The sequence below is a fragment of the Brassica napus genome, chromosome A5 (genome assembly GCF_020379485.1).
Source record: "Brassica napus cultivar Da-Ae chromosome A5, Da-Ae, whole genome shotgun sequence".
Lineage (NCBI taxonomy): Eukaryota > Viridiplantae > Streptophyta > Magnoliopsida > Brassicales > Brassicaceae > Brassica > Brassica napus.
In genome coordinates, this window is record NC_063438.1 from 6,482,622 (window position 1) to 6,509,471 (window position 26,850).

The window sequence follows — 26,850 nt, forward strand, 5'->3', positions numbered from 1 at the left end:
AAAATCATCATAGCAAACGATTCTTTAAGATAGTGGCTCGAAATCCATGAGTTCCGTTATTGATTTTAGCTTCCATACGATTGTTTCATAGTTTTTGCTCGCGCCGTTTCCGACACTGTTGGCCGTCACTATAAGCTTGTAATATTTCAAATTGGAGGCTATTTGAATATCACCGCTAACAACCATCACAAACTTCAATTGAAGGTTGTTTAATCTGGCGTACTCTGAGACCGCAAATTTACCAATCTCTATAACGTAAGGGTCTTTAACATCTTTGATGGGAATCCATTGATCTTCGAGAGGCGTCAATCCAAACACGTGAACAGAGAGGAGAATAAGAGAGAAGAGGACAAAAAAGATTGACTTATTCATTTGGTTGTGTATTTAACTGTTATTATTTTTGTGTATTTTCTTTATCAACTCAAACTATAGTAGAAGAAAATGAAAAGACTTTGAGGACTCTTATAGTACTTTGAGATTCATGCACATTATTGATTTCTGAAATTTGGCTGACAAATTCTTATTTAATTCACAAAATAAAAGGTAGGCAAGTTGTTATTTGACCAAATCTAGATTATTATTTGATACCACAAACAAATTAGGAAGCAAATTATTATTTAACATCTTTGATGGGATTCCATTGATCTTCGAGAGACGTCAATGCAAGAGGAAAGAAAACTAAAGAGATGAGGGCTCTTACTGTGCCTTAGATATGTCATGCACATTATTGATTTCTAAAATTTGATAGACAAATTATCACCCTCCGTTTAAAAAAAATTCATGTTCTAGAGAAAAAAATTGTTTCAAAAAGATATATATATTTTTTTATATTTTCAATGTAATTTTTGTCAATTGATAATGAAAAATTGTGAATTTCAAAATTATATATTACATTTTTAAATTTTTTTATTGGTTTAAAAATATAGAAAATATAAAATTACAAAACCTATGTATTTATAACTACGTTTTAATATATTTATTAAAAATGTGAAAATTCTAAAAAAAATTATTATTTTGAAACGGATGGAATATTTGATATATAAAATAAAAGGAAGGCAAGTTGACCCACAAAACAAATTAGGAATCAAATTATTATTTGACAAAAACAAAAATGGAGGTAAACTATTATTTGACACACAAAAGAGGTAATTTTAAGGCAAATTATTATTTGATAAAAACACAAGTGAAGCATATATATATGTACATATATATATTAACTTGAAGGTATTTCGAGTCTATCAAAAGACTTAGACTATTTTTCAAAGAAAAATGTAAGCTACAGATGCTATTTTCTCAGAATATTCAAATAAGTCATAAATAATGAATTTATATTTGCATGGCCACATGATGGAATGTAGCAGAGTGCTTTCGAAACTGGATTAAGCAACTCAACGTCCGTTTATCCCTAGACCACCATCATATGGTTTAAAACATATTATTATTTGATCCACAAAAAAATGCAATTTATTATTTGATCCGCAAATCATTGAGATAAGTTACTGGGAAATGTGTTCAAATTAATTTTGATTTTGATTTTCTAATTACAATAATGTAAATATTTTCATTATTATTTAAAATATTTTTATCAACTACATACACGGTAATTAAGAAACCTATCATACCATAACTTGAAGAGATGTGACAACTTATTAACTTTGGGCCATTAAAAAGATGTATAGTTCTGTCCACTTTCTTGTTATAGTGGTTCAGTTTTCTTGGACGGCTCATGGAGAAGTTTGTTGCAATAATCAAAATTAGTTTCTTGTTATAGTGAATTACCTGTACAAAGATTTTTTGAAGCAAATAAAATTTAAAATTCTTTCAAAACAAAAGAATAACTATAGTATAAAATCTAGAAATTAATAATAACTATAGTATAAAATCTAGAAATTAATAATATTGAGATTCTTATAATTTATTAATTTGTAGATATATTTTTAATGAAAATTGTTTTTAAACTTATATTTTATGTATTTATATTTAAAAATAAAGAAAATCATTTCACAATATTTTTACTTTTAGGTATATAAAATTTCAGTTGAACATAAGTTTCTTTTATAAAATTTAAATATGATAAATTTAATCTTTAATATAGTAAATATTTGTTGGCAGTGTTTTAGTTTAAATAATTGATTTACCGTATTTTAAATAAATATCTTTGTATTTAAAATAATTAAGAATTATGATCCATGTAAAATTATTTTTTGGGTCAGCCACTGGAAGTAATACTCTTTGCTTATTGCTGATAAACATGGGCTCTACGCATCGGTATAGTTCTTGAGTTTGAAGCATGGTGGATGATGCTCGAAGTATAGTTCTTCTTGAGCCCATTTATAGAAGGAATCATGAATCTTTCAGACAAGTTTGTAAATGCAAAAAAAAAGATGGTTAATATATAAAGGATGACTCTTTCAGACACGTATCTTGATATTGAGCAAAAGTTAACAGCTTTTTGTCCTAGTTTATCAATCTAACCGGAGACTAGAACAAGAACTGACGAAGTTTCTTAAGTAGATCGAGAACTTGGCCCAGCAAGATGTTCAAACATTTAAGACGCAACAACAACAAACAACAAACCGGAAACTCAAACTGTCTTAGAAACATCTAAGTAGTTAAAGAACGTCTTCTTCTTTTCTTAAAAAAGAAAGCCTAAAAATCACTTCCTTGTTATGCGAGCAAATACGGAAATGATGGAGAAATTCTGGAGAGATTAAGCACCGTCTTGATCGGTGACAATATCAATGACGTCGCCTTCTTTCATCTTCAACTGTGAGGAAAAATCAGGAAAATATTAAATAACAGTAATTAAATAGGTAAAAAAATTAGAAAGTAATAGAAATGGGAACAGAGTGAGGTAAAAAAAAAGAGAAGAAGAACCTGAGCAGGAGTGCTTCGTGGTTTGAGCTGTTTTTTGCCGAAGATGAATCTGACAGTGCCTTCATCTAAGTTCCTCTTGGTGCAGTAAGCTTGCATTAGTTTATTCAGATGTGTACCATAACCAATCTTGTAAACATCCTCTTCTCCACCCTGTTAAGATAAAATGTACATTTCCATTTTCTTTACCCTTTCTTAATGAAATCTTCAAAAAAATATGTGTATAGGAGAAAAAGCAAAGATGAGAATTTTTTTTTTCTTTCTAGGAAAATTTTCAAAATGGAGCAAAAAAAACCAAGAAAAATTTGGTACAGTTAGTGGAAAAAAATGAAAGGGTCAGAGGCAAAAACTTGCAAAACACTATCATTGGAAAGATAAAGAACAAAAACAATATACTATCAGACCAGCAATGAAAAAGCTTGAAGATGCACAGAGAGAGAGAGAGAGAGAGAAGAGAAGGAGACCTGTTGGGTCTTGACCTTAACAGTAATCTTCTTCTGGGGTTTAGGAGATCGAGACTTCTTTGAGGCACATGAAACAGAGATCGTTGTTGAGGAACTCACCATTGTTCAGGCAAAAGACTAAGTAAAACTTTTACAAAAAAAGGATGACTTTTGCAAGTTAATGCAACTCTACTACTTTCAGAAGCTCTTTAGAAGAGTATCTAGTGACTAGTTGACAGCGGGAACAGATGAAAGTTGATGACCTTCGGACATTATTGGACAATCCTCGTCAAAGACTACTATTGGTCTAATTTCGTTTTTACCCTTGGTTTCTGTTTTGTTGTCATTGAATCATCACATCACGCATGACACAACCCAACAAAACGTTGAAACTTGTAGGACTCAGACGAAAATGTTTATTAACTTACAAATTCAGAACATATTTCAAATAACACAAGAAATAATTGTAAATGCATTATAATTCAGTTTGCATTATAGCACAAATTGCATTCCTACAAAAACCACAAGATCATGATGGTTAGACCATCCGCAACCGTGATACTGGGTAAAAAATCTTTAGAATTTTTTTTTTAATTTTTTATTATTATTTTTTTTCATCTGAAAAAAAAATAAGATGACCAATGGTAGGCCGCCACCTAACAGTGGGGCCCGTGAACAGTTACAATACTCCAAGAGAATTGATCCTTAAGAGCATCTCCAATAGTATTACCACCATTGGAGTCCTTATGATTATTAAACTAATTTTTTTTTTAGAATAGTTAAGGATTCTAATTACAATAGTATGTCCAATGGTGTTTCCCAATTTAAAATCCTTAGCAATAAAAAATATTAAATTTAAAAACATGTAAAATTTAAAATTTTATTTATTACATGATTAAATATTAAAATACAATAATTATTTAGTTATATCACTCAAGCTTAAGAAAACAGAGAAATTTGTTTGATCAAAGATAAAAACATAACCAGTTTACAGTATTTACTAACACAAACTAATGATGAAATGGTTTAAAACTCATTAACTGAAATAAAACAAGAAACACTACTTGGAGAATCAAAGAATTACAAAAACAAAAACAATCTACTACTCTGCAAAATCCTCCACTCATTTTCTATCGACTTGTGGAAGCATCAACCAACGGTTCAGATGTTGTCACTGCTGCCATCTCCTCCGGTCTAATCTCTCCAAGTTGTATCATAAATGGCTGCCATGTCACTAAGGATCAAGTTTTTTAAATCCTTGTTTAAGGATTGATCCTTACATTACTTAGCTCTAATAATATTATTCTATTCAAATTATCCTAGGATTACCCGCTAAGGACTGCTCACGTTACCCTGTTGTGGGTGCTCTTAGAAAATGATTTGAAGAGGTCAATCCTTAATATATTGCGGGACCCATCGAATTATTTACTATTTTTTACCTAGGTTTTGGAGCTAAAAAATTGGCAAGAAACACCATTGTGGGTGCTCTTTAAGGATGTTGTATACAGGGTTAGGGTTAAACCCACCCTTGTGTAATATAAACCCAGCCCTGTTTTAACCCAACCCTATTTTAACCCTACTTTTTGATAAGGGTTAGGGTTGGACTAGGGTTAGCCCATTTAACTTTTTTACAAGTCAATAATTTTTTGCAAATCAAATTTAACTTAAATTTAAATGTTAAAAATATGATCATGTAAATGCAAAATGTGTATTTTATTCATTTTTGTCTTCACTGAAATTAAAAACGAAAGTTTACATTCATGTAATGTAAATGCAAAGTATAATTATAACTGTTGGGCACAACTTTGTAGCTACTTTACTAAATAGAACTTTACTCAAACTCTCAAGTGAGCAAACACTTGTTGTTCTCCAAGTCTCTTGACTCTTGAATTTCTTCAAACACTCGTTGCTCTGCAACAAGCCAACAACAGAATCAGTTTATCACAGCCAACAACAAGATGCTTGATTCATTAGCTAGAAGCTAAAACAGTCAAACTCGACCAGTGAGTGACACACTGACACATTCATACACGCAAGAAACCCACAACGTAAAATCCACAAAGAACACAAGTTATATTATTCAAAAAACCCACAATGTAAAACCCACAAAGAACACCTATGAAGCAAAATGACGCAAAGTACAAAAAACCCATAAGTAATCTGCTTAAAAAGTTGCAATACCAAACTTGAAATCCAAGGGATTACTTCCCTGAAGCAGATAGAAGAGTAATCTCAATAAATCAACAAGCATCATACTAACATCATAAAGATCATAACATCAGTCTCAGATTTACAAACCCGATGAAACAGATGCGTTCGTCGTCGGCGAGGCGATTGGGTTCGTCGTGACGGCGTCGTGACGGTGAGAGGCAATTTAGTTCGTCGTCAGCTAGAGATGAGATGGTGAGAGGCGATTGAGATCTCGTTTCTGGTTTCTGAATCGAAGCAGCAAAGAGATGGTGACTACGACGTCGTTTAGTTAACTTTTGTTTTCATTAAAAAAATGACGGGCTTAGGGTTAACCCGTGTTTCATTATAGACGGCCCTGATTTAACCCAAACAAATAATAACGGGTTTAGGGTTAAAAAATCAGAGGCGGGCTGGGCTAACCCTATTGGGAAAAGCCCATTTTAACAACCCTAGTGCTCTTAGAGAGCATGACTCAAAACTATTCATGGTAAGACCCAAATCTCCAGCCAACAATGATTCTGTGCGGATAAGTTTCTTATGTAGACTTAGACATGGTCCTGAAATATAGTTCCTAACTCTATTTTCAAACTTTAAAAAACCAGATAAAATTATGTCAATAAGCACCAGTGGTCTAGTGGTAGAATAGTACCCTGCCACGGTACAGACCCGGGTTCGATTCCCGGCTGGTGCATTTCATTTTTGCTCTTTTTCAATTATTTTTCTGGTTTAGATTGTATACCGGTGAAAACAGCTTACTTGATATTCTGGTTCTCAGATTTTAAGCTAATCAAACCATAATTACCGAGAGAGGAAAAAACATTAATTAATCTTTAGAACTAAAGTCAATTGGTCAACCAACGTTCAAACTTTAAGATGTAACAACAAAAACTACAAACCAGAAACTGAAGAGTTTGATAATGAAGATCTAAAAGTTAAAAGTCTTCCTTTTTATAAACGCCTAAAAAATTACTTCATTATGAAGAGATTCCGGGGAGATTAACCACCGCCTTGGTCGGTAACAATATCAATGATGTCGCCTTCTTCCATCATCAACTGTGTGAAAAAAAAAATCGGCAAAATATTAATTAACAGTAGTACTTAGTAAAAAGTAAAAACAAAAATTAGAAGGTAAAAAAGAAACCTGAGCAGGAGTCTGACGCGGTTTGAGCTCTTTATAGCGAAAGATGAATCTGACAGTGGTTCTCTCTAAGTTTCTCTTGGTGCAGTATGCATCCATTAGTTTCTTCAGATGTGCACCATAACCAATCTTGTATATATCCTCTCCTCCATCCTGTTAATAAAAATGTACACTCTAAGATTTCTAAAGAAGATGTTCTAACCCTTTTCTTCAATTTTTTTAATTAAAAATGCATAGAAAAAAAAAACAAAGATGAGATATTTTCCTGTCCTAGGGAAATTTGGTCAGATCGATGGATAAAAGGAATAGGAGTAAATGCAAAATACTATATCTGGAAATATGAAGAATAAACATTTTTATCATAGCAGCCATGAGAAAAGCTTGAAGATGCAGAGAAAGAGAGAGAGATGATACCTGTTGGGCCTTGACCTTAAGCGTAATCTTCTTTTGGGGTGAAAGAGATGGAGACCCCTTTGATGCACAAGAAGCAGAGATCGTGGTTGAGGAACTCACCATTGTTCAGACAAACGCAAAGTACAACAAGAAAAGAAACAAGTAGACAAAAGGTCAAGACTTTTGCAACTCCTCTGAAGAAAATGTGAGTTTTGAGTTTATGGAGAGAGAGAGAAAAAGGTAAAAGAAACTGATGAAAGTTAAGAGCTTTGAACAGTCCTCGCCAAAGACTACTATTGGTCTATATTTTACTTTCCACTTTTACCCTTGGCCTTTTCTTTTGTTGCCTTTGAATCATCACATCATGGATGACATATCTCAACAAAACGTTGAAACTTGTACGACCTAGAAGAAATTGCTTATTAACTTGTAAATTCAAACATATTTCAAATGATACAATCAAAAAAGGAGTAAAATTGAAAATGAAGTAAAATTGCTTCTAATCTTACTCTATTTCTCACTCCATAATGAAGTGATGAACAAACAAAAAATAGATTACTCTATTTATGGAGTAAATTTCATTATAGAGTGAGATACGAAGTGGGGTTAGAGCATTCCTTACTCCATCTTCACCTTTATTTTATTTTAGAGGAAAAAATGGACTAGGAATGGAGATGACTTTAGAACTTATAAGAATTAAGAGTAAGCTTTAGTCTATTGTCTCCAATTCCAAACCAAAAACACCACACCTAGAATAAAGTAATCTGACCTTTTACCTCCACAACGTCTCGACCTGAGAAGATGCAAAAGAACAAGAAACACTGAGGCTATGTGAGAAGCAGAATGTATCCATCTACAAGAGAGGAGAAAACCGTATTGGATATTGGATCATCATTTATAATTGAGAAAAATACTAGAATAGCACCAAACCAAGTTTATGTTTCCAAAGTAGCACTCAAGGCTCAAAGTCACAAAAATAGGTTTCATTAAAGAGGTAAATATACACTTATACTCCTTGGGTTAATTAATCCAAACCTTAGGGTTTAGACTTAAGGGGTGGGGTTTTGGAACTAGAATTTAAAATTTTATTAAAAAAAAATATTAAAATAAAAAATAAAATTTTTAAAAACAGTTTCAAAAAGTATTTTTAAATTATAAAAAGAAAATTTGAAAAAAAAAATAAAAAAAAAAAATTTCGAAAAAAAAAATTATAAAATTTCGAATCTGAAAACATATAATCTGAAACTATAAAAAACAATTCTTTTTTTTCATTTTTATTTTATTTATTTTTATTTATTTTTGTTTGTTTATTTAATTTTAAACCAAGAATATTAGAGATATTTTACCCTTTAATGAATGTCATTTTTGTGACTTTCTCCTTCTAGTGTTATTTTTGAGACATAAACTTCAAAAGTGTTATTATTGACAATTACCCTTTATAATTTGTCTTAGTTTATGTAGTCTGGATATTGGATTATTCGGATTAGCTCCTTGTGGCTAGAAGAACCTGACGCTGTCCTAAAAGCAAAACTGTTAAACATGAATCTTTATAAAATATTTCAATAAAAATGGAATTACGTAAATCCATGTAAAATGGTAGATTTAATGTTAAAATAATTTTGCGTAGTTTGTAGTAAAATAATTAATTAGTACTAAAACAAATTCATAACAAATTAGTAAGCAAACTTTTTATCTTCTTCAAACATGTCACATATAATTTTCACTAACTTTTGTTACAAATAACAAAACAAGTATCACAAAATAATAATAATAATAATAATTTAAGAAATCAGTAATGTGATTGTCACTCAAGTTTCTTCAAATCCCTTGTTTGTGAATACTCACCCTGAAGATCTTTTCCTTCTTCCATCATCCTCTTAACCGTCGCTACCCTCTGAATAACCCTATCAACTGCAATGTCAAACGCATCTTCAATCTTCTTTGGTCCAACCAATCCCGGTTTAGTGTATATTATCTTCGGTATAATCTTTACAACTTCGTTCCTCATCCTCAAAATACTCTCCTTATCAATCCCACCCAACAAATCCCTGAGACTAACCGTTCCATTTTTCATTCCATTATCGGGTATGTAAACCGAATACTTGGTATAATCCTTAGGAAAATACCACATATACTGCTTATAACCCGAACCGGGATGGAAGAAAACCGGTATACAACCGGCCAAAATCGAATCAAATATCGATCTTCGGGTATATGAATCTCCAGAAGGTTGTAAGCAGAAAACCGAACGTTGAAACACATCCATTATCTTAACCGGATTATCGCAATCGTTACCTGGTTCATTACAGTTAAGAAACTTGCATTTACCGTGAGATGCAAGGCACTGGTTTATAATCACTCCCCTGATGGATCCATCTAGGGTCGGCCTTGGTGCTCCAACAAAACAAAACAAGTGTCTCCTCTTCACACTCTTGACTTTCCTCTGCCATATCCGAACCTCGGTTAAGCTCTTTGGATGAAAATAAGTTGGATAAGGAACCGCAAACTCGTTGGTCCAAGCAGTGGTTTCGATAGATAGCATCGTCGTGTTTGAAAATTCTGGCAAGCACATCAGGTTGCTTCCCCACTCTGAATCTTCCGAACATCTCCTGAAGTCCCAACCGATCCGTCCAGCTACAAAAAAGTGGTCTCGACCATACATCTTGTTCCACTCGGGTCTCTCTCTCAGCCACCGAGACAGCTTTGTCGCCAGGGCGTCTCTAACTGTTGTATTGTATCCCCATAGGTGACGGCTCACGTCGAATCCTGGGTAGTATGGGATGTAGATCGCTGAGGCTAGAGATGAATCGTTGGTCAAACACTCGTAGTGTTTCATCCTCTCACGGAAGATAACCGATAGCAAAAACTGGTTTGTTGAGTACCAAGAACCGGTTTTGGTGGTTAAGACTTGAGATGTCTTGTTAGCGTGCTCTAGAACCTGTGGACCGAGACCGGAGTTTACCATGAAGGGACACATATCGAACCATTTGATGAGTGGTCGACAGTCTTTGATGATGTCGTCGTTGTAAATGCTTGGAAGATCGTGCATATAAATGTACCTTCCGGCACAAGTATCTGTTGCTTCTGACTCGGGCTGTTGCGCTTTGTTTCCTTCACTCCCGTTGGAATATTTGGTGAGGTTTAGGGTTTGATGGTGTGAGGAAGAAGCGATGGATATGAAGAAGTTGTTAACTTGATGAGTGATTTGGAGATTTTTTCCGAACAAATCTGATTTATGGATTTGAAACACAACGAACAGACATAACACAAAAGTAACTGAGATGAACAGCCGAAGCCTTGGAACTGGTTTCATCATCTATCGACTTTTACTCGTGTGTAAAAGTTGGTATTGTTTTATGAAATAAAAAGCTTAAAGGGTGTTTGATATCAGAAATTTAACAGTTTCTTTGTTTTTAATGGTCTTACTTACATTTCCATGGATATTATATAATAGAGATTTTTTACCATTTACAATTAATTGAATTCAATTGATTCTATTCAAATACATCTCCTTTTAAAGAAGTTTCCATCATTGTGACACGCCTAGATGATTTGCATTTGTCAAAAACTAATTTCCAACTTTTATTGTACATAAAATAATAATTGGAAAAATACCAGAAAGTAATAAAGGCAAATCTCCAAAATAGCATATTTCTAAGTTTATATCACAAAAATAGCACTCAGAAACTAAAATGACCAAAATATCATTTTATCTTTTGAAAAATTTAAAATTTTTTTTATTTTTCAAAATTTGAAATCTTATCCCCAAAACCTCACTTCTTAACTCTAAACCCTAAAACCTAAACTCTAAACCCTAAACCCTAAACTCTAAACCCTAAACCCTATCTTTTGAGTGCTATTTTTGTGACTTTTGGCATTGAGTGCTAGTTTGGGAAAAAAAATTTGATTTAGTGCTATTTTGGTCTTTTTCTCAAGTAATAATTATATTGAAGTAAATCCTTTGTTGTTTGAATGAAGATTTTATACTAGTAGAAAGACATTACATAAAGTATGCATTGTGAACGATTTATTTCTATCATATTGATTGTGAGAAAATTCTATTCTTCAAAGGAAGATTTTATACTATAAATACTAGTAGTAAAAGACATTTTATAATCCGATATCAACCTCTATGGGAAAAAGATTAGCAAACAATACAAGCAGCTTTCCCGGGGAAATAATATTCATAAGAAACATTAAAAGATTTCACTACATTGAATCACTAAACTGTAATACTTTGTTCATACAAAAAAACGTTTAATTACTTTGTCCATGAAATAACCGTCAAAACTTATTTTATATTTCTAATATATGTTTTGCCCATAATAAATCAAATAATGTAACCTAGAGCTGTGGGATTAACTTGAATAATGAAACTCTCTTAAGAACCCTACTCCATGCAATTTCAAACGCATGTTCAATCTGGTCCAGTTCTACAGCCACATAGTTTGTATAATCTTCTCTAACTCATTCCCTTTACTCAAAATTCGTTGTTTATTAATCATTCCCTCTACTAACTTTGCCAACTTTCACATTTTATGTAAACCGAATACTTGGTTATGATCCTTTGGAAAATACTGGTTATAAACTGAATCCGGGTTAATGAAAACCGGTATATACCAGGCTAAAATCGAATCCAAGGTTGATGATCTCCATGTAGGTGTTGTTGTAAACAAAAAATGGAATCTTGACCGGATCACCACACAATCCGTACTTGATGCATCACATACTGATTCACAGTTAAGAAAATTGAATCTTCCATCTTACGCAAGGCACTCTCATGTATTGGGGTTTTGCATCGTCCACAGAAAATATTTTTCCTCAAGTTAAATGACATACATTTGAAAAAAATGACAAGTGTTGAAATTTAAATAAAGAATATTTAAAAGAGAACACAAGATCGTAGCTGAAATTGAATCTAGTTTCAGATGACAAGAAGCAGTATCAGAAATTCAAAGATCTTTGTTTCCAACTAATTTCAACAGAACCAACAAGTTTCCAACTAATTTAGAAAGAAAATTAAAATCATGAAGCGTATTCAAAGGCCTGTGGAGGTTGTGGCTCGTCATCTACAGCCATAGCCGAAGCTGTTGTTCCTTGTGTAGCCGACGCTGCACCAGTTGCAGGAGAAGCTGCTGAAGTTGGTGCATCGGTCAGTGAGAGAACCTCTGGTTCGTGTTCACGCAAGTCCTTGAGAAGAACAAAACCCGATGGAGCTAGCTTTACTGGCACGTATCTGCTGTCTTCAAGTAACTTAATGTACTTCTCTTGAGCTGGGACAACTCGAGCCGGGTTCACTAGAATCTCAAACGCTGCCTCTGGCTCTGCAGCTTTCTTCTCAACCGTTGCTGTGCTATCCACCTGATTGTTCATGGAGACAAGACTAATGAGTCAATTAATCAAAGAAGCTACAAATCACCCATGAATATTTACAGAAAACAACAACATACCTGCATAGAGTCTCCTTCCTTGTCAGCTGACTCTTTTCCTTTACCAGATCCACTTTCACTGACAGACTTCTCGGCACCAGACGCCTTTTCAGCGTTAGCTTTCTGCTCCGCTTCTTTCTTAGCCCTAGCTTTGGCTTTAACTGAGGTTGAGAGGACAGCGGTTGGGAGTTTGGCGGCGGTATTGGATGTCGGAACCGTTGTGGGTTTTGGGTACTCAAACAAAGAAGGTTTAGCATGCGACATGAACTCAAACTTTGGGACCTTAAGGTCGTAGTTCAAACCGATGAAGGCGGTTGGTGAGAAGGCCAAGCTGATGAAATAGATCAGAGGGTACCAATACCAAAACTGGCTGAAGACAGCGAGGCCAATAACAGCAGTGACTTTGTCATGTTTGGTTTTAGAGAGCAATCTTATAGTAACGTTCCTACCACCGGCATCGAGGATACCAGAGGCAAGAATTGCTCCCATCTTGCTCATTGTGTCTTCGTGCTTGTCGAGTATGATCTTCTCAAGTTGTCGCCTACATAACATATATAGAATATAAGTCTACCAAAATATGTTCTACCTACCAAATGCTGAAGAAAATAGATCTGTACTACTAACCTAAATGTTCCAACACGAGAATCGCTAGCTTCACTGATTTGGACCATGACCATGGCCATTGCTATCAAAGCACCTTGACGAACAAAGTCTACCACATCCGATGTAAGTGGCTCCAACAAGGATATCGCTTCGCTGAGGCCAGTGCCTGCACAAGATATACCTACTGCAAGAGCCGCTCCATAGCGAACATGCGGGTTGTACGACTCAGAAAGTAACGATACAATACGCGGAGTCTACATAAGATAAAAAAAATTAACAGAATCAATTAGTGAGAGGATAAGCAAACACAAACGGCACTAAAGAGGTTAGTGGTCATAAGGGAGAATTTGAAACTGACCTGCTCAGGATCAGAGTACAAGACAAATCCAAGTGCCAGAACAGCAGTCCTTCTAACATCATCGCTAACATCAGATACAGCAAAGTGTAGCAATTGGCGAATTGCCTTATTGTTTGCTGTCCCACAGTAAGCCAATGCTAGTGCGTACATGCCACCATAACGGATGATAGGATCCTGGTCTCTAGTCATCTGCTCAATCAAGGTATCAGCTCCTTCTTCTCTGCCGTATACTGTAAGAGCTATTCCAAGCGCCAATCCCCTAAAAAAACATACCAGTTGAAATGCTAAAATTAAACTACCATGGACCATCTTCACCAAAAAATATCCTCCGCTACATTACCTTATTATCTTCTCATGCTGTGTCTCATGAGCATAAGCGAGCATCTCACTTGCCTTTTCAGTGGCGGTTCCAACCAATAATAAACCCATGCTGATTCCAGCAGCTTCACCAGCAACAGCACTGTCAGTGTAAAGCACACTTTTGACATCATCATATATCTCCTCATCCGCTGTTCCAAGAGCTGACAAACCAAGACCTAAGCAAGCTCCGTGTTGAATGACCTGCATCCACAACTTGGAGTTACTATCTCTGAGCAAAGAGGCTTACAAAGGAATTGAGAGAGATTATAATCACCTCGACATTGGTACTGCGTAAGCTGTCGCGTAGAAACTGTTTGATGCCCTCGCCATGATTAGCATGAATGAGGCCGAGCGCGTACAAAGCGCCACCTTCAGAATATGGACTCCCGCCACCACCTGCTCCTCCCTGAGGCAAGTATGGAGCCATCAATGACCTTCCCTGTTGCAGGTGGCCTCTGTGAATAACACCTAGTCCCGCCGTAGCACTAAACTTAGCCCAATTGGTGGCCCTGCTTAGCCAATCCTGTCAATACAGAAAAGAGAGTTAAAACACTAAGCCACACAGTCTAACCTCAAACATAAGGAAATATTACAGCGAAAGTAAAAGATTTACCAAATTCTCTCTAAGAAAAGTGTCCACTGTAGTTCCAGCATGCATGATCGCATTAGCGTATATTGTAGCACTGTGACAAACACTGTTCCGCATCTCCACAGACTGTTTGATTGTCTTTAGTATCAGCAGGTCCGATCTATAAAAGACAACATTACAAATGAAGAATATGAGTACTTCCAGGTATAAACGATTTTAGAATAAAAAAGTATCTCCTTTCAGGATACCAAAAAATTCAACAGTAATTTACTTGTTGTGGCTGTAAAGAAACTGAAGTGTCAACTGAATAGATGTCTCCCCAGATAAAATTCCCTTAATCTTGGTTAGCCTCTCAGCATATGTAGCGTCAACTGGATCTGTCTCGTGCACAATTGTCTGATCTGGAGTAACTGGAGTGTCATCTGCCATCTGAACATCCCGGGAGAGGTTCTCATTTGTAGTTGCAGTAGTTTCAACGGCCTGAGCTACTTCTACAGGACGTGTTTTGGGGGCGGGGAGGCGATCCCTAACACTCAAGAGAAAGGCCTGGTGCTCGTTCTCTACAAGATCAAATGCAATTTGCAATGCTAATAAAGCATCATCCTTGCTGTCCGAGCGAAGAAGCTTCTCCAATATGGTTGCAACACCTTGCGGTTCATCCAAGAACATGAGGCATTGACAAATGCTCAAATAATCAGGAGAAGGCAGCTTCTGGTAGACTTCAACAAGTAAACTAAGCACCTGAAAGAATAGAAACGAATGGAATCAACTTTACAAATGAAGACTAAAGTAAAGTGCGTAGACTAAAACAAACGTAGAAAACGAATTTTTCAATCCAAGCAATGACCATCTGAAATAGGTATCACAGAAACTGGAACAGTATTTTCAGTTACAGCTTAGAGAAAGAGAATGCTAGCATACATGAGATTACCAGACAAGCTACTAGGAAGGTGCAGGAGTGCCAGATGATGTAAAACCATACTATTCTACTCAATCAATAGCATCCGAACATCTATTCAACCAAGGTCTGAGACCATTAGTCTTACCTCATGTCTATACTCTCTGCGGTTAACGAAAGAATGAGAAACGTTGATGCAATATGTTAGAGTCCCCTCAACATTGTCGCTCTTTGTGATAGCTTCCTCCAACTTATCCAATCTACGGCATTCTAACGCAATGCCCATAGCCTGTTGATACTTCCCATCAGTGATGCATCTGCACCGGAAAAAAAAACAACGTAAGAACAATTGAGAAACTTAACATGTGACTAGAGGATTAAAATTTGTGGGCATACATACTTTCCAAGCATTCTTTCAACAATGGCCTCCAGCCTGGGATCAATGTCCACCATCTCACTTGATTCCACTGCCTTCGATCTCAGAATGGCATACTCATCTATTGCTTTGGCTGAAAACATAACAGAAACATCAGAAGAGTAAACGTTGATCCGGCAACATACTCATATAGTCATCAATCATCTTAGTCTCTTTTTTCAAGACTATACAGCTTACAAATGCAGGAAAGCGATAGCTGGATGTGGAAGCTACATGTTTGTTTTCAGATAATATACATGCTCTTCTTGCATTTAGTCAAGTTCGTCTGTTCTTGTCTTAGATGCATATTGAAGTCAACAATACCCTAGCTAGAGTCTACTAGCATAACAGAAAACAAAAAAAGAGTAAACACAGAAATAAGCTGTCAAAATCATCACCTAAAAGCGTATGAACATAATCCGTATCCTCTGAAACATCAAAAAAGGCTCCGGCTCCAAGGGCATAGGACAACGAATCATTAAGCTCGCCCAAGTAATAGAAAACCTGAGATAAGATTTCATCATCATAAGAGAAGATATCAACGAATCACGAACCATCATGCATAAAGTGTACCAAAATTACACATTTTTTCCCACTACAGAAAGAAAACTATAACAAGACACCAGTTAAGTCTAGCAGACGGGTAGATCATACCTTAGAGACAAGCAAAGCAGCAAGCTGTCTTTGATGCAAATCAAATTCTTCATCTTCATACAAACTCTCTCTGCAAACAGAAACCAAAATTCACAACTAATAGTTTCACGAAACCTAATCCATGTGCCAGCACAGCCTCTAATACTAGATCTCATACCACTAGCAAGCAAGATCAATGGAGAGAAAAGAATCAAACTTTATATATATATTTATCAAGGAAGAAGCCAGAACATAAACTTTATGCTAAACTGGGATACGAAATTAATCATTCATTCTCAAAGAAGAACACTTTGTTTCTTACACAAACTATCTATGCCTCACCAAAAAAGTTTGAATTTTTAAGTACAAGGAGAGCTCAACTAATCAAAATCCCACAATCATTACTCGAACTTTCTCGAAATTAAGAAAATGTTACATGATTGGAACACTAGTGGAGATCTCGGGCCAGAACCGATCAACCAAGTTGTTGAGGTGCGAGAGCGCATGATGCTTCAACGTAGGCTGAGGCTCGTTGAGCATTGCCAGTAACCCTCCGGCTGAGCTAACCATAGCGGCGGCCATTGATGTAGAAACACTAATCGAAACTGAAGAAGAAAAAAAAAAGTAAAAGAAAGTGAATCAGATGACGAACACGAAGCCTCCGGTGAAACTCGTCGTAAAAACTCTAGTAGATTTGAAAGGGGCTGCGTTTTATGAGACGAAAGAAGTGAGGGACTTGAATGCAAAACTATGGAATTGGAGATTTATCGAATTATTAAGGGTTGGGTAAGAGACTTAAATTTTCATTCAGACTTCTCTTAGGCAGGCCCAGTAAGAGGAAGTTGTTTAGACATGTCTAGGCCTAAGAGTCAGCTGGCCCATTACAATTTCTTGGAACCAAAAAAAAAGGAGGAAGAGAGATCGAACGATATCCAAAAGAGTGCCATGGAGCTCCGCTGGTCCTCATTTCCAATCGATTGCTCCAATGAGAACTTGGCAGTCTGAGTGAATCCAGATATAAGTGATATTGAGGGAGATCACATGCATCAAGGCATCTCTAACCGCTAGGGCTTTCCATCCGAATGTATAGCTTAACTCTTTGGTCTATTATTTTCTGTAATTGGTTACAGTTACAATTTAGAATCGGTTATTATATATTTCCTATAGTTTTTGTTGTTGTTGATGTTGAAACAGTTTTTTCTGTATCTGTGAGCAATGAATTTCAATGTAGCTTTCATTTTTGTGTTTATCCTAATTTTTTGTTTAGTTTATGCATGGCGAAAATCAACCTTGGAATGTTCTTAGTTCGTTTTCTGAATACTTGTATAATAATAATAAAAAAAATTAAAAAAGAACCATTGAAACAATTATGAGTTCTATTAAGTTTTCCGTACTTGATTGAACAACAAAAAAATCAGTTATTTCAACTACATTAAATGATATTTCAAATTGGTCGAGACTTTCCAACCTATAGCCGTTTCTTTACGGTACCTTTGTTGTTTCATTGAATTTGACTCATTAATAGGATTCCAATTTTGACTTTGATCATTATGGACTAGTACCAAAACCAAGTCCTAAGCATGCGGATCTTATTTAACAGCATATACGGTAACAAAGAAAATGGCTTCTTCCTTAGTGTAAGATTATATGAACAAACGCATGAACCAAAGTATACTATCGCCTCGGATACTTGTCCAAGGCGTTAAGCGGCTGTGTATAGGAACAATACAAGTAGGGTGGGCACAGAGTGATTAGTACCATATTTTCAGTATTTGTGGTTTGCTTTGTACTTTAAGAATGTCTTTAGTATTATAGGCTTCACTAAATGGCTCCGATACTTTTCCAAAGGTGGATGTGTATTGTTGTCTCGTTTAGATTTTGAGGAACAATATAAGTAGAGGTGAGCACGGAGCGAATAGTACTATCTTTTTCAGTATTCGTGATTTGCTTTGTACTCTACGTATATCTAATTTTCCGATTTGCTTTACTCCTCTTTCAAACGACGGTATATCACATCTGGAGAGAGAACGAAATGCCAGGAGACATTTAAAAAGGGTTCTAGCTGTGGAGCAGATGATCAAACTCACGGATAAAGCGTTCAGGAACAGAGTCTCATCACTCAAATATGCGAGTGATCATAAGCTTGGGGGTCTTATGTGCAGATGGTTTGAGGTGAAGGGAGATTAGAAGAACTTGGCAGACATTTATTTTTTTTAAATAGGGCATAGGAATTTTTTAACATTCATTTACTTGTAAATGTTATTTTGAGTGATCAATCAATACGGATTTTCATCAGAAAAAAGAAAAATTCGGATATCCGGTTTTTCGGATATCCAAAAAATTTATGGATATTTACGAATATTCACGGATACTTCATTTACTTTGTTCAATACAAGTAAATCTAGAAAATAATGCAATTTTTGTTTTTCAAAAATATATTTTACATAATATAAACTATAAAGTAAAAATTAATGAAACTATATTTTTTTATAATAAAATTCAAATTAGTAAAACTTTCGTATAAAGCAAATGTTATAAAAAAAAATGATTTTCATGCAGAAGATCAGTTTTAGCCACTCACAAAATTAAAATTCAAATTACAAAGCAGTACACATACATCAACTACTAAAACTTCCACAATAGATTCGTGTATTGTAATCTTATTTTATATGTCTCTAAGAAAACGTGCAAAGTTTGTAAGAGATCACCACATGGAGCGTCTAGATTTTCCTCATATTGGTTCTGAGGAACCTCTCTCGGAGTGAGACTAATTCAGGTAAAGCTTGAGCCATTGTCATCCGATCTGTGGGAGATTGTTCACAACACCGTATCCCCACATTAAAAACCATCTTCAAACACTCAGCAATAGCACTCATGTTCTTGTTATGAATTTCACCGCTGAGAATCGATGTGTCAGCTATCTCAAGGACATGTTCTGCGGCCAATGCGGACTCGGTATAGCTACGGAGAGTAAAACCTTCCACAAAAAGTTCATCCGTTGGACGCTTTCCACTGAACATCTCCAGCAAAAGAACCCCAAAGCTGTACAAATCCCCTTCCCTCGATGGTTTGCCTCCCATTCCATATTCTTCACAATTATGAAAAGAAATGTTATGATAAAGAAAAACTATTAAAAAAAAATTACATGATTCAAATATTTACAAATACGTTTTACCTGGTGCTACATAGCCGATGGTTCCTCTAACAGCCGTGGAGCTAACTTGGTTGATAAATGACTCTTGGTCAATGATCCGAGCAAGACCAAAGTCACTTACATGGGCTGTTAGATCATTGTCTAGGAGAACATTGCTTGGCTTCAGATCACAATGAGCTAAAGGTTCATGGCAATGGGAATGGATATAATCCAAAATAGAAGCCACATCTATGGCTATGTTAAGTCGTTCAGATAGCTTCAGCGGTCTTGTATGATTTAAAGAGTCTTCTTCGACATCCACTTGGTGGTGGTGCAGCCACGTGTCTAGGTTTCCGTTGGGCATAAACTCGTACACTAGAGCTTTGAATTCATTTCCTTTGAAATCAATGCTTGAACAAGAAGTCACAAGTTTCACGAGGTTTCGATGCCTTATACCTTTCAAGGCTTCACATTCCGCCATAAAGCTCTTGGCTGCCCCCCGCGTCTGAAGATTTAGAACTTTAACCGCAACAGCTTTAGACTCCTCCGGACCAAGCAACCCTCTAAAAACAGAACCAAAGTTTCCTGAACCAATCAAGTTGCTGGAGGAGAACTCATTCGTCGCAGCTCGAAGTTCCTCATAGCTTACCCTTTCATAGAAAGGGTCTAATATTGGAGGATTCGACGTCAAGTGGTTGGTGTTTTTCTTCTTCCTTTTCATAAGCAAACTTAGAGCCAACAACAGAAGAGAAGCTACTACACCAACACCAACACCAACACCGATGAGAATTTTCTTCTTGTTTGATGAATGTCTTCTCGTCGTCCTTGATACTACGACGTTTCGAGGGCATGGCTTTAACTTGAGTTTAGGGATTCCTCCACAAAGATTTTTATTACCAGATACCGAAAACTTTTCGGGATGTTGAAACACTCCTTTTGTCGGAACAGCTCCCTGAAAGTTGTTACCAGAGAGATCTAAACTCTCCAAGGAGGAAAAGTTGGCGAGATATTCAGGTATGTTGCCTGAAAAATTGTTGTTTGATAAGTTAAAGAGTGTAAGTCCTCTCAAGTTTCTGATATCTGGAATAGCTCCATCAAATGCATTTCCTCCCAGGTAAAGGTTTTCCAGGTAGAGACAACTTCCTATTGTCTCTGGGATGTTTCCTGACAATCTATTGTCTGCAACAGATAGCTGAACAACTTGTTTTAACCTTGCAACATCTTTAGGAAAAGGACCGGTCAGCTGATTTATATTCACAAACAATTGAACAAGAGACTCCAACTGCATGATTTCTTGAGGTATAGTCCCGTTTAACCTGTTGTATCCAATCCAAAGGTATAACAGGGAACGACAGTTCCCAAGACTCGGAGGAATGCTTCCTTCAAAACTGTTTTGGAATAAATGGAGTTTCTCTAACCGAGTGATGTTTCCGAGATCACTAGGTATCTCTCCTGACATTCTATTTGAGCTCAGTGCCAAGAAAATCAATCCTGAAATTTTCCCAAGAGACGCCGGTATTCCTCCTGTCAACAAGTTTCTCTCCATGGCAAATGCTTGCAGGTTTATGAGATTCCCAATCTCATGAGGAATGCTGCCAGATATGAGATTTCCTCCCATGTATATTTTTGTTATATCTTTAGAAAGATTAGCTACATGAATTGGCAATTCCCCTCCAAGTCTATTGTAACCAACATCCAACATTTGCAGCTTAGTGCAGTTGACCAAAGACTTGAGAAATTCTAGATCTCCCCCTAGGCTGTTTCCTCCAAAAGAGTTTTGACTAAGCCCCAGATACTGAATATTTTGTAATGTTCCAAAACTAACTGGGATACTTCCTGTGAAATGGTTTTGTGAAACCTCTAGCAGTTGAAGGGTCGAGATATTGGATATTGTTTTTGGAAGATCTCCTGAGAAAGAGTTCATCGGCATTTGCAACTCTCTAAGTGTTGCAAGCATATATCCAAAATCAGGCCTTAGACTACCCGAGAAATGGTTGGCACCAATGGACAAATACCTAACTGAAGACAAGTTGTAAATTTCTGGTGGGAAAACACCTGAGAGATTATTCATTGAAATTTGGAGATTTATCAACTGGCTCAGTCTACCTATTGTTTTTGGAACCTCTCCCTCCATATTATTATATGCAATGGAAAGTTGTTTGAGTGATGTTAGGTTTCCTAAAGACGTCGAAAACCTCCCTGAAAGATTGTTTTTACTAAGAAACAAACTTTCAAGGCTAGACAACGATCCTAGCTCTGAAGGTAAACCGTTTTCAAGATTGTTTGATGTTAAAACAAGTTCCACCAATCTAGAGCAGTTAGACAGGCTTGTTGGAATCACTCCTTTGAGATTGTTATAGCTCATATTCAACTCTTGAAGCCTAGACAACATTCCCACCTCTTTTGGGATGGTACCACTAAAAGAGTTCTCTCCAAGATTAAGAGTTCTGAGGAAAGAAAGATTACCGATAGCAGGCGAGATGATCCCACCAAGTTCTAACCCTCCCAGGTCTAAGCCTGTAACTCTTTTATGTTTGCGGCCACATGTAACACCTTTCCATTGGCAGAACGGAGTTGAGTCATTCCACGAGACCAAGGCTAGTCTATTGTTCGCAGAAACTTGAGACTTGAACACTAGTAAAGCTTTTCTATCAGCGTTACCATCAGCCTTAGACGCTTCATAGAAAGAACTCGCATCTAAAATTTGGAATAAGATGAGAGTGTTTAACGCAAGTAAAAGAAACAGCTTCATGATCATTCAAGCTTCAAAAGATAAAGTGTTGCCTTCTCGTTCTCCAAAAGAGGGGTTTTATATATAAAACTATAGTATAAAAATTCCACAAGCAGCAGGTACCCACATTTTTAATATATGATGTTGATCGAAACATCTTTTTCCACGTTAATTTAATGAGATACCCAGTAACTATTGTCAAGTGGTTTAGTCGTTATGTGCCCTACAAGAAGATATAAGTATCTTATGAGATGCATTTACCTTCCCAGTAAAGGAATATAGAATGCATGAGCAAAACTTTTTTTCCACGTTATATCATGTTGAAAGCATTTATTTTGATTTGATGTGTACTGGTCAATTAGCCTTACAAACAGCTAAATACTGATTTGAAGTGTTCCCTTCTCGTTCTCCGAAAGAGGGGTTTTAAATATAAAACTATAGTCTAAAAATTCCACAAGCAGCAGGCACCCACATGACTTTCCAGCAATAAAGAGTTTGGATTTATTATATGATGTTGATCACAACAGTTTTTTACACTGATAGTTGATGATACCCAATAATTATTGTCAAGTGGTTAAGTCGTCTTCTGCCCTACAAGAAGACTATCTTCTGAGATGCATTATACGTTCCAAGCAAGGGAATGGAACGCATGAATATTAGGTGCTGTGCATCCCACCCTGCTTTCTTTGTACCTAACATTTCTAGCAATCCTATATCCTGTGCGAATTTAATTTTGATAAAAATGTTAGTTGGTATTAAATACTATTTTTTAATTTAAGTTTACATATTTATGTTATTAAAATATTTATATACGCGTCTTTAGTTTTATTCAGTTTTTATATCCGATCCAGAGCCTCATCGAACTGGTAAACCCTGGTAAACCCTGCACGAGAAAAAGAAGGTGAACTGGTCAAATATGAATGTATGGTAGTTTTTTTTGAAAAAGCATAATACAATCCAGTATTCAACAATATACAATTTTTGGACCAGATATTTACTAAACCATTGATAGTATAAGAGAGTACTGATGTTGTATAAAGAAGGGAGTAAGTTATTAAGAAATCAATAGAATAAAGAAGGGAGTCTTAATGATTTTGGGTGGGTTAACTTTATATTATAGAGGTGCATTTAGTTTCAAAGCTTATAAGAAATTGAGTCCAATACAATGTTTCTGAAATCTATATTATGATTCGCACTTACAGAATGCAATTTTTTTAACAAAATCTAATTTATAATATCAATGGATTTTAACATTTTTGATAAGTAATGTTTTAACATTTTATTTTAATGTATTTAAAACTACATAATTATATTATTTTATTGTATTTATATTAAATAGAAAATTATAAGAAATATTACAAAATTTTGTTTTAATTATCTCAACCTGTTTTAATAAAATATATGTAATTTATTTGATAAATTTTTAATTATAAAACTTATTTGACGTTAATTTATTGACTCTAACATTTTATTTGCTTAAAACTATTTGATGTCAACTTAAACCAAGCATCAATCTCATATATAATTATATGTTTTTAAGAATAAAAAATAACAAAAAGAATGTAATATTTATTAAGTTTTAAGGAATGAAAATTTTTATTTATGAAAATACAAAAAAAATCAATTAATTTAACTAATTTCATGTTGAATGATTTATTTGTAGTATTTAAACCCGGGAAAATAGTTATAGTTTTTTTCAAATTTTTATAAATTATTTGAGTGGTTTTAAATCAAATAATTTAGAAGCAGATAAATAATTTTTTTTAAAAAAAGTAGGACCTAATATTTTATCTTGTTTGGATATAAAATTAGTTATTGTGTTGTTTGGAAACACATTTAGTGGTATTATGTTATTTTCCATAATTATAAGAGTGAATTTAACTATATAAAAAAATGGTGTATTTATTTTAAATACTTACAAAAAAGGGTTGGGTCGATGAGAATAATTTTTTTTCTAATAAGACAATTAGATTTTGATTCGTTTTTTCAAAGTGCAGAATATTTACGTTAAGAAAATCTATAAAATAATATAATTATATATATATACATATATTCAAATATATTAAAATAAAAAATATTTTAATTCTTAATTTTGTAAATTAGATTTGTTAAGAAAATTTAAAAGCATTTATTTTGATTTGATGTATACTGGCCAGTTAATCAGATTATGTAGATAAGTTTGTATAATTACTATTTTATTTTATGTTTCGTAAATAGAATATATTACAACAATACGTTATTTTAACATTACATATTAGAGAAATAAAGAAGAGAGAGAAGAAAATAGAGGGAGAGAGAAAAGAAGAAATGGAATAAATAGAGGGTATATAATTATAATCCTATTCAGGCCGGATCTGTGGGCATACAAAAGAAACATTGGTATGGGGTCCCCAAATTTGTGGGGCCCACAATTGAAAAAAAACAAATATATAAAATTATTATTTTGCATATTTTATATATTATATTTAAAGGTTTTATGTAAGAAAAACAAATAAATCAGGTAAGTTAATGTAAAAAGGTACTATAATATGTTATTTTCAAAAAATTATGTAAATATCATAGTAAATAATTTATTTTATAAATTTTTAATTTTATGATATGATATTTAAAATATTTTTTTTATTTTTGTATACGGCCTCGGAAATCTCAGGACCGGCTCTGATTCTATTATATGTTTCGTAAATAGAATAGAATAACAAAAAATCTTAATATAGCTGTACATATTCACTTTTATAATTATATGTTAGTTTTACAACATTGGTAACATGTCATATACAAAAAAAACTAGGTGATTTTTCTATGCTGATGCACGAACATAAATATTTATAAAATAAATATACTATAATAATTGATTGATATTTACTTTTAGTTTTAAATTAATTTATAATTTTTTTTGTGCACCAATTAATTTATAATTTGTATGTATAATTTATATAATAATATTAGATTAATTTAATTATACATATGATTTTAGATATTTTATATCTAATCGATTTTATTGTTTTTACAGTCGATTCAGTTACCATTTGGACATATTGGATTCCATCTATTTCTTTGAATGCAACAATAATATTTTTTATTCCAGATATATTAATTTTTTGATTAATTTTCTTATTTATATTAGGTTGCTTGTTGTCTTAGATACGTAAGTATATTTTAGTAAAATTATGTATAACTTAATAAATATTTATTGTGCTTAGAATGAAACATAAAAAATAAACCAAAGTGTCTTTTCCAAATTACATAAATTAATATAATTATAATATTATAAAGTCTTATCCATATATATAAATTTTACAAAAGAAATAAATTGTAATATTGCGTTAATATTTTATTTTTCATTTATTAATATGTCTTAAATCATTCTATAATTTAAATTTATAAAATAAATATTTTTTATTATATAATTATATATTCTTATAATAAAAATAATTTATATATTCTTATTGTAGTTAAATATATGATTTTCGATATAAGTTGGATTAGTTGAGTCACTCATGTTGTAGTTATTTGATCAATAGATGTTTATTGTTGAAATTTCTTTTTAGTTTTTTTTAATATCTCTTAAAATATGCAGTAAAATGTGATTGTTTTTGAAAAATTATATTATATATACAATATAATTTATATTTTTTTGCTGTAATTGTAAGATATTATAATCAACTAAATATATGAAAAAATAAAAGAAAACATTTCAAAATACTAATTATAAATTATGTTTTGTCAATTAAACATATATTTGTTTATGTTACTTAATTATTTTATGTAATCATCTAAGAAAATAGATGGATATATAAAAACAAATTCTATTACTTTGAAAATATATATATTTGTACTGTGTAAAATTATGTTTTTAAAGAAAAATATTTATTTTTTTCTAATATCAAGATCATATGTGTGAATCTTTTTTATGAAATATATACAAATATGTTTTCATCTAAGAAGATATAGATGTAAGGAAAGTTTTCTATTACCTTAAAAGTATATTTTATGTTATTTAAAAATATATATTTTAAATGAAATATTACTATTTTTGATTTTTTTATGAAATCATATTATATATACATATATTTTCGTTTTCAATTTTTTGTACTTTATAAATATTTTCTTTTTATTTTATATTGTTATTTGGAAAATTTTAAAAAGGAAATAATAGTATTTAAATATATATATTTTAATTCATTAAGGGTATCATAGTAATCAACCAAAGTAAGAGTTAACGTTAATGTGACACCTAGGAAAGTGAATTCTCAAATAATATTATAGAGATATATGTTTTTGTAGTAAATAAGAAATTTAAATAGTAAATTTTAAACTTATAAAATCAATTAAAATGAGAGTTGAAAATGAAAAATAGTAAAATATTAATTATTATGGGTATAAACTTTGTTTTGGTGTGTGTTATGTATGCGTGATCAAATTTTCCTATTATTTATGAAACTTGCTCTTTTTTCTTTTATCATATAGATTCGTTAAAAAGATTAGTAAAAATTAGTTTTATGATTCTAGAAAATAAAAAAAATATGTGCCAATAGAATATATGAAAAAATCTCTAAGTTTTAAAAGAAGAAAACTATCTTAAAATTATATTAAAATACTTTTTATTCAAATAGTATGTAAGAGAAAAATTAAAGAGTAGCACTAGTTATAAAAGATAAAAAAA

The 26,850-nt window shown here is 33.5% G+C and overlaps 6 protein-coding genes, 1 long non-coding RNA gene and 1 other non-coding gene across 8 annotated transcripts; 1 reads left to right on the top strand and 7 right to left on the bottom strand.

The window, feature by feature from the left end:
* Window positions 1–24: 24 nt before the first annotated feature.
* On the bottom strand, window positions 25–372 carry LOC106453565 (cysteine proteinase inhibitor 5). The gene has a single exon (XM_013895801.2). The coding sequence runs from the start codon at window positions 370–372 to the stop codon at window positions 25–27; it is 348 nt and encodes a 115-aa protein (XP_013751255.2).
* Window positions 373–2,394: 2,022 nt separating this feature from the next.
* Window positions 2,395–3,730, bottom strand: LOC106454810 (small ubiquitin-related modifier 5). Its single transcript, XM_048780760.1, has 3 exons — window positions 3,339–3,730; window positions 2,878–3,027; window positions 2,395–2,767 (listed from the first exon to the last, which is right to left on the bottom strand). The coding sequence occupies exons 1-3, from the start codon at window positions 3,438–3,440 to the stop codon at window positions 2,711–2,713; spliced, it is 309 nt and encodes a 102-aa protein (XP_048636717.1). The 5' UTR covers window positions 3,441–3,730; the 3' UTR covers window positions 2,395–2,710.
* A 1,281-nt stretch (window positions 3,731–5,011) lies between these two features.
* LOC106351585 lies at window positions 5,012–5,956 on the bottom strand. Its single transcript, XR_007339691.1, has 2 exons — window positions 5,616–5,956; window positions 5,012–5,228 (listed from the first exon to the last, which is right to left on the bottom strand). It is a non-coding gene; the product is annotated as an uncharacterized LOC106351585 (long non-coding RNA).
* A 171-nt stretch (window positions 5,957–6,127) lies between these two features.
* Window positions 6,128–6,198, top strand: TRNAG-GCC. The gene has a single exon. It is a non-coding gene; the product is annotated as a tRNA-Gly (tRNA).
* Window positions 6,199–6,314: 116 nt separating this feature from the next.
* LOC106454812 (small ubiquitin-related modifier 5) lies at window positions 6,315–7,317 on the bottom strand. Its single transcript, XM_013896906.3, has 3 exons — window positions 7,060–7,317; window positions 6,649–6,798; window positions 6,315–6,560 (listed from the first exon to the last, which is right to left on the bottom strand). Exons 1-3 carry the CDS (start codon window positions 7,159–7,161, stop codon window positions 6,504–6,506), a joined length of 309 nt encoding a protein of 102 aa, XP_013752360.1. The 5' UTR covers window positions 7,162–7,317; the 3' UTR covers window positions 6,315–6,503.
* A 1,163-nt stretch (window positions 7,318–8,480) lies between these two features.
* Window positions 8,481–10,384, bottom strand: LOC106454813 (probable xyloglucan galactosyltransferase GT12). Its single transcript, XM_013896907.3, has one exon. It carries the CDS (start codon window positions 10,352–10,354, stop codon window positions 8,843–8,845), a length of 1,512 nt encoding a protein of 503 aa, XP_013752361.2. The 5' UTR covers window positions 10,355–10,384; the 3' UTR covers window positions 8,481–8,842.
* Window positions 10,385–11,896: 1,512 nt separating this feature from the next.
* LOC106451289 (26S proteasome non-ATPase regulatory subunit 1 homolog A-like) lies at window positions 11,897–16,989 on the bottom strand. The gene is made up of 13 exons (XM_048780761.1): window positions 16,760–16,989; window positions 16,345–16,414; window positions 16,089–16,194; window positions 15,676–15,784; window positions 15,424–15,592; window positions 14,649–15,118; window positions 14,402–14,537; window positions 14,063–14,311; window positions 13,769–13,989; window positions 13,429–13,687; window positions 13,092–13,324; window positions 12,489–13,008; window positions 11,897–12,399 (listed from the first exon to the last, which is right to left on the bottom strand). Exons 1-13 carry the CDS (start codon window positions 16,903–16,905, stop codon window positions 12,064–12,066), a joined length of 3,024 nt encoding a protein of 1,007 aa, XP_048636718.1. The 5' UTR covers window positions 16,906–16,989; the 3' UTR covers window positions 11,897–12,063.
* Window positions 16,990–18,890: 1,901 nt separating this feature from the next.
* Window positions 18,891–22,208, bottom strand: LOC125609616 (probable LRR receptor-like serine/threonine-protein kinase At3g47570). Its single transcript, XM_048781145.1, has 2 exons — window positions 19,499–22,208; window positions 18,891–19,411 (listed from the first exon to the last, which is right to left on the bottom strand). Exons 1-2 carry the CDS (start codon window positions 22,206–22,208, stop codon window positions 19,044–19,046), a joined length of 3,078 nt encoding a protein of 1,025 aa, XP_048637102.1. The 3' UTR covers window positions 18,891–19,043.
* Between the last annotated feature and the right edge of the window lie 4,642 nt (window positions 22,209–26,850).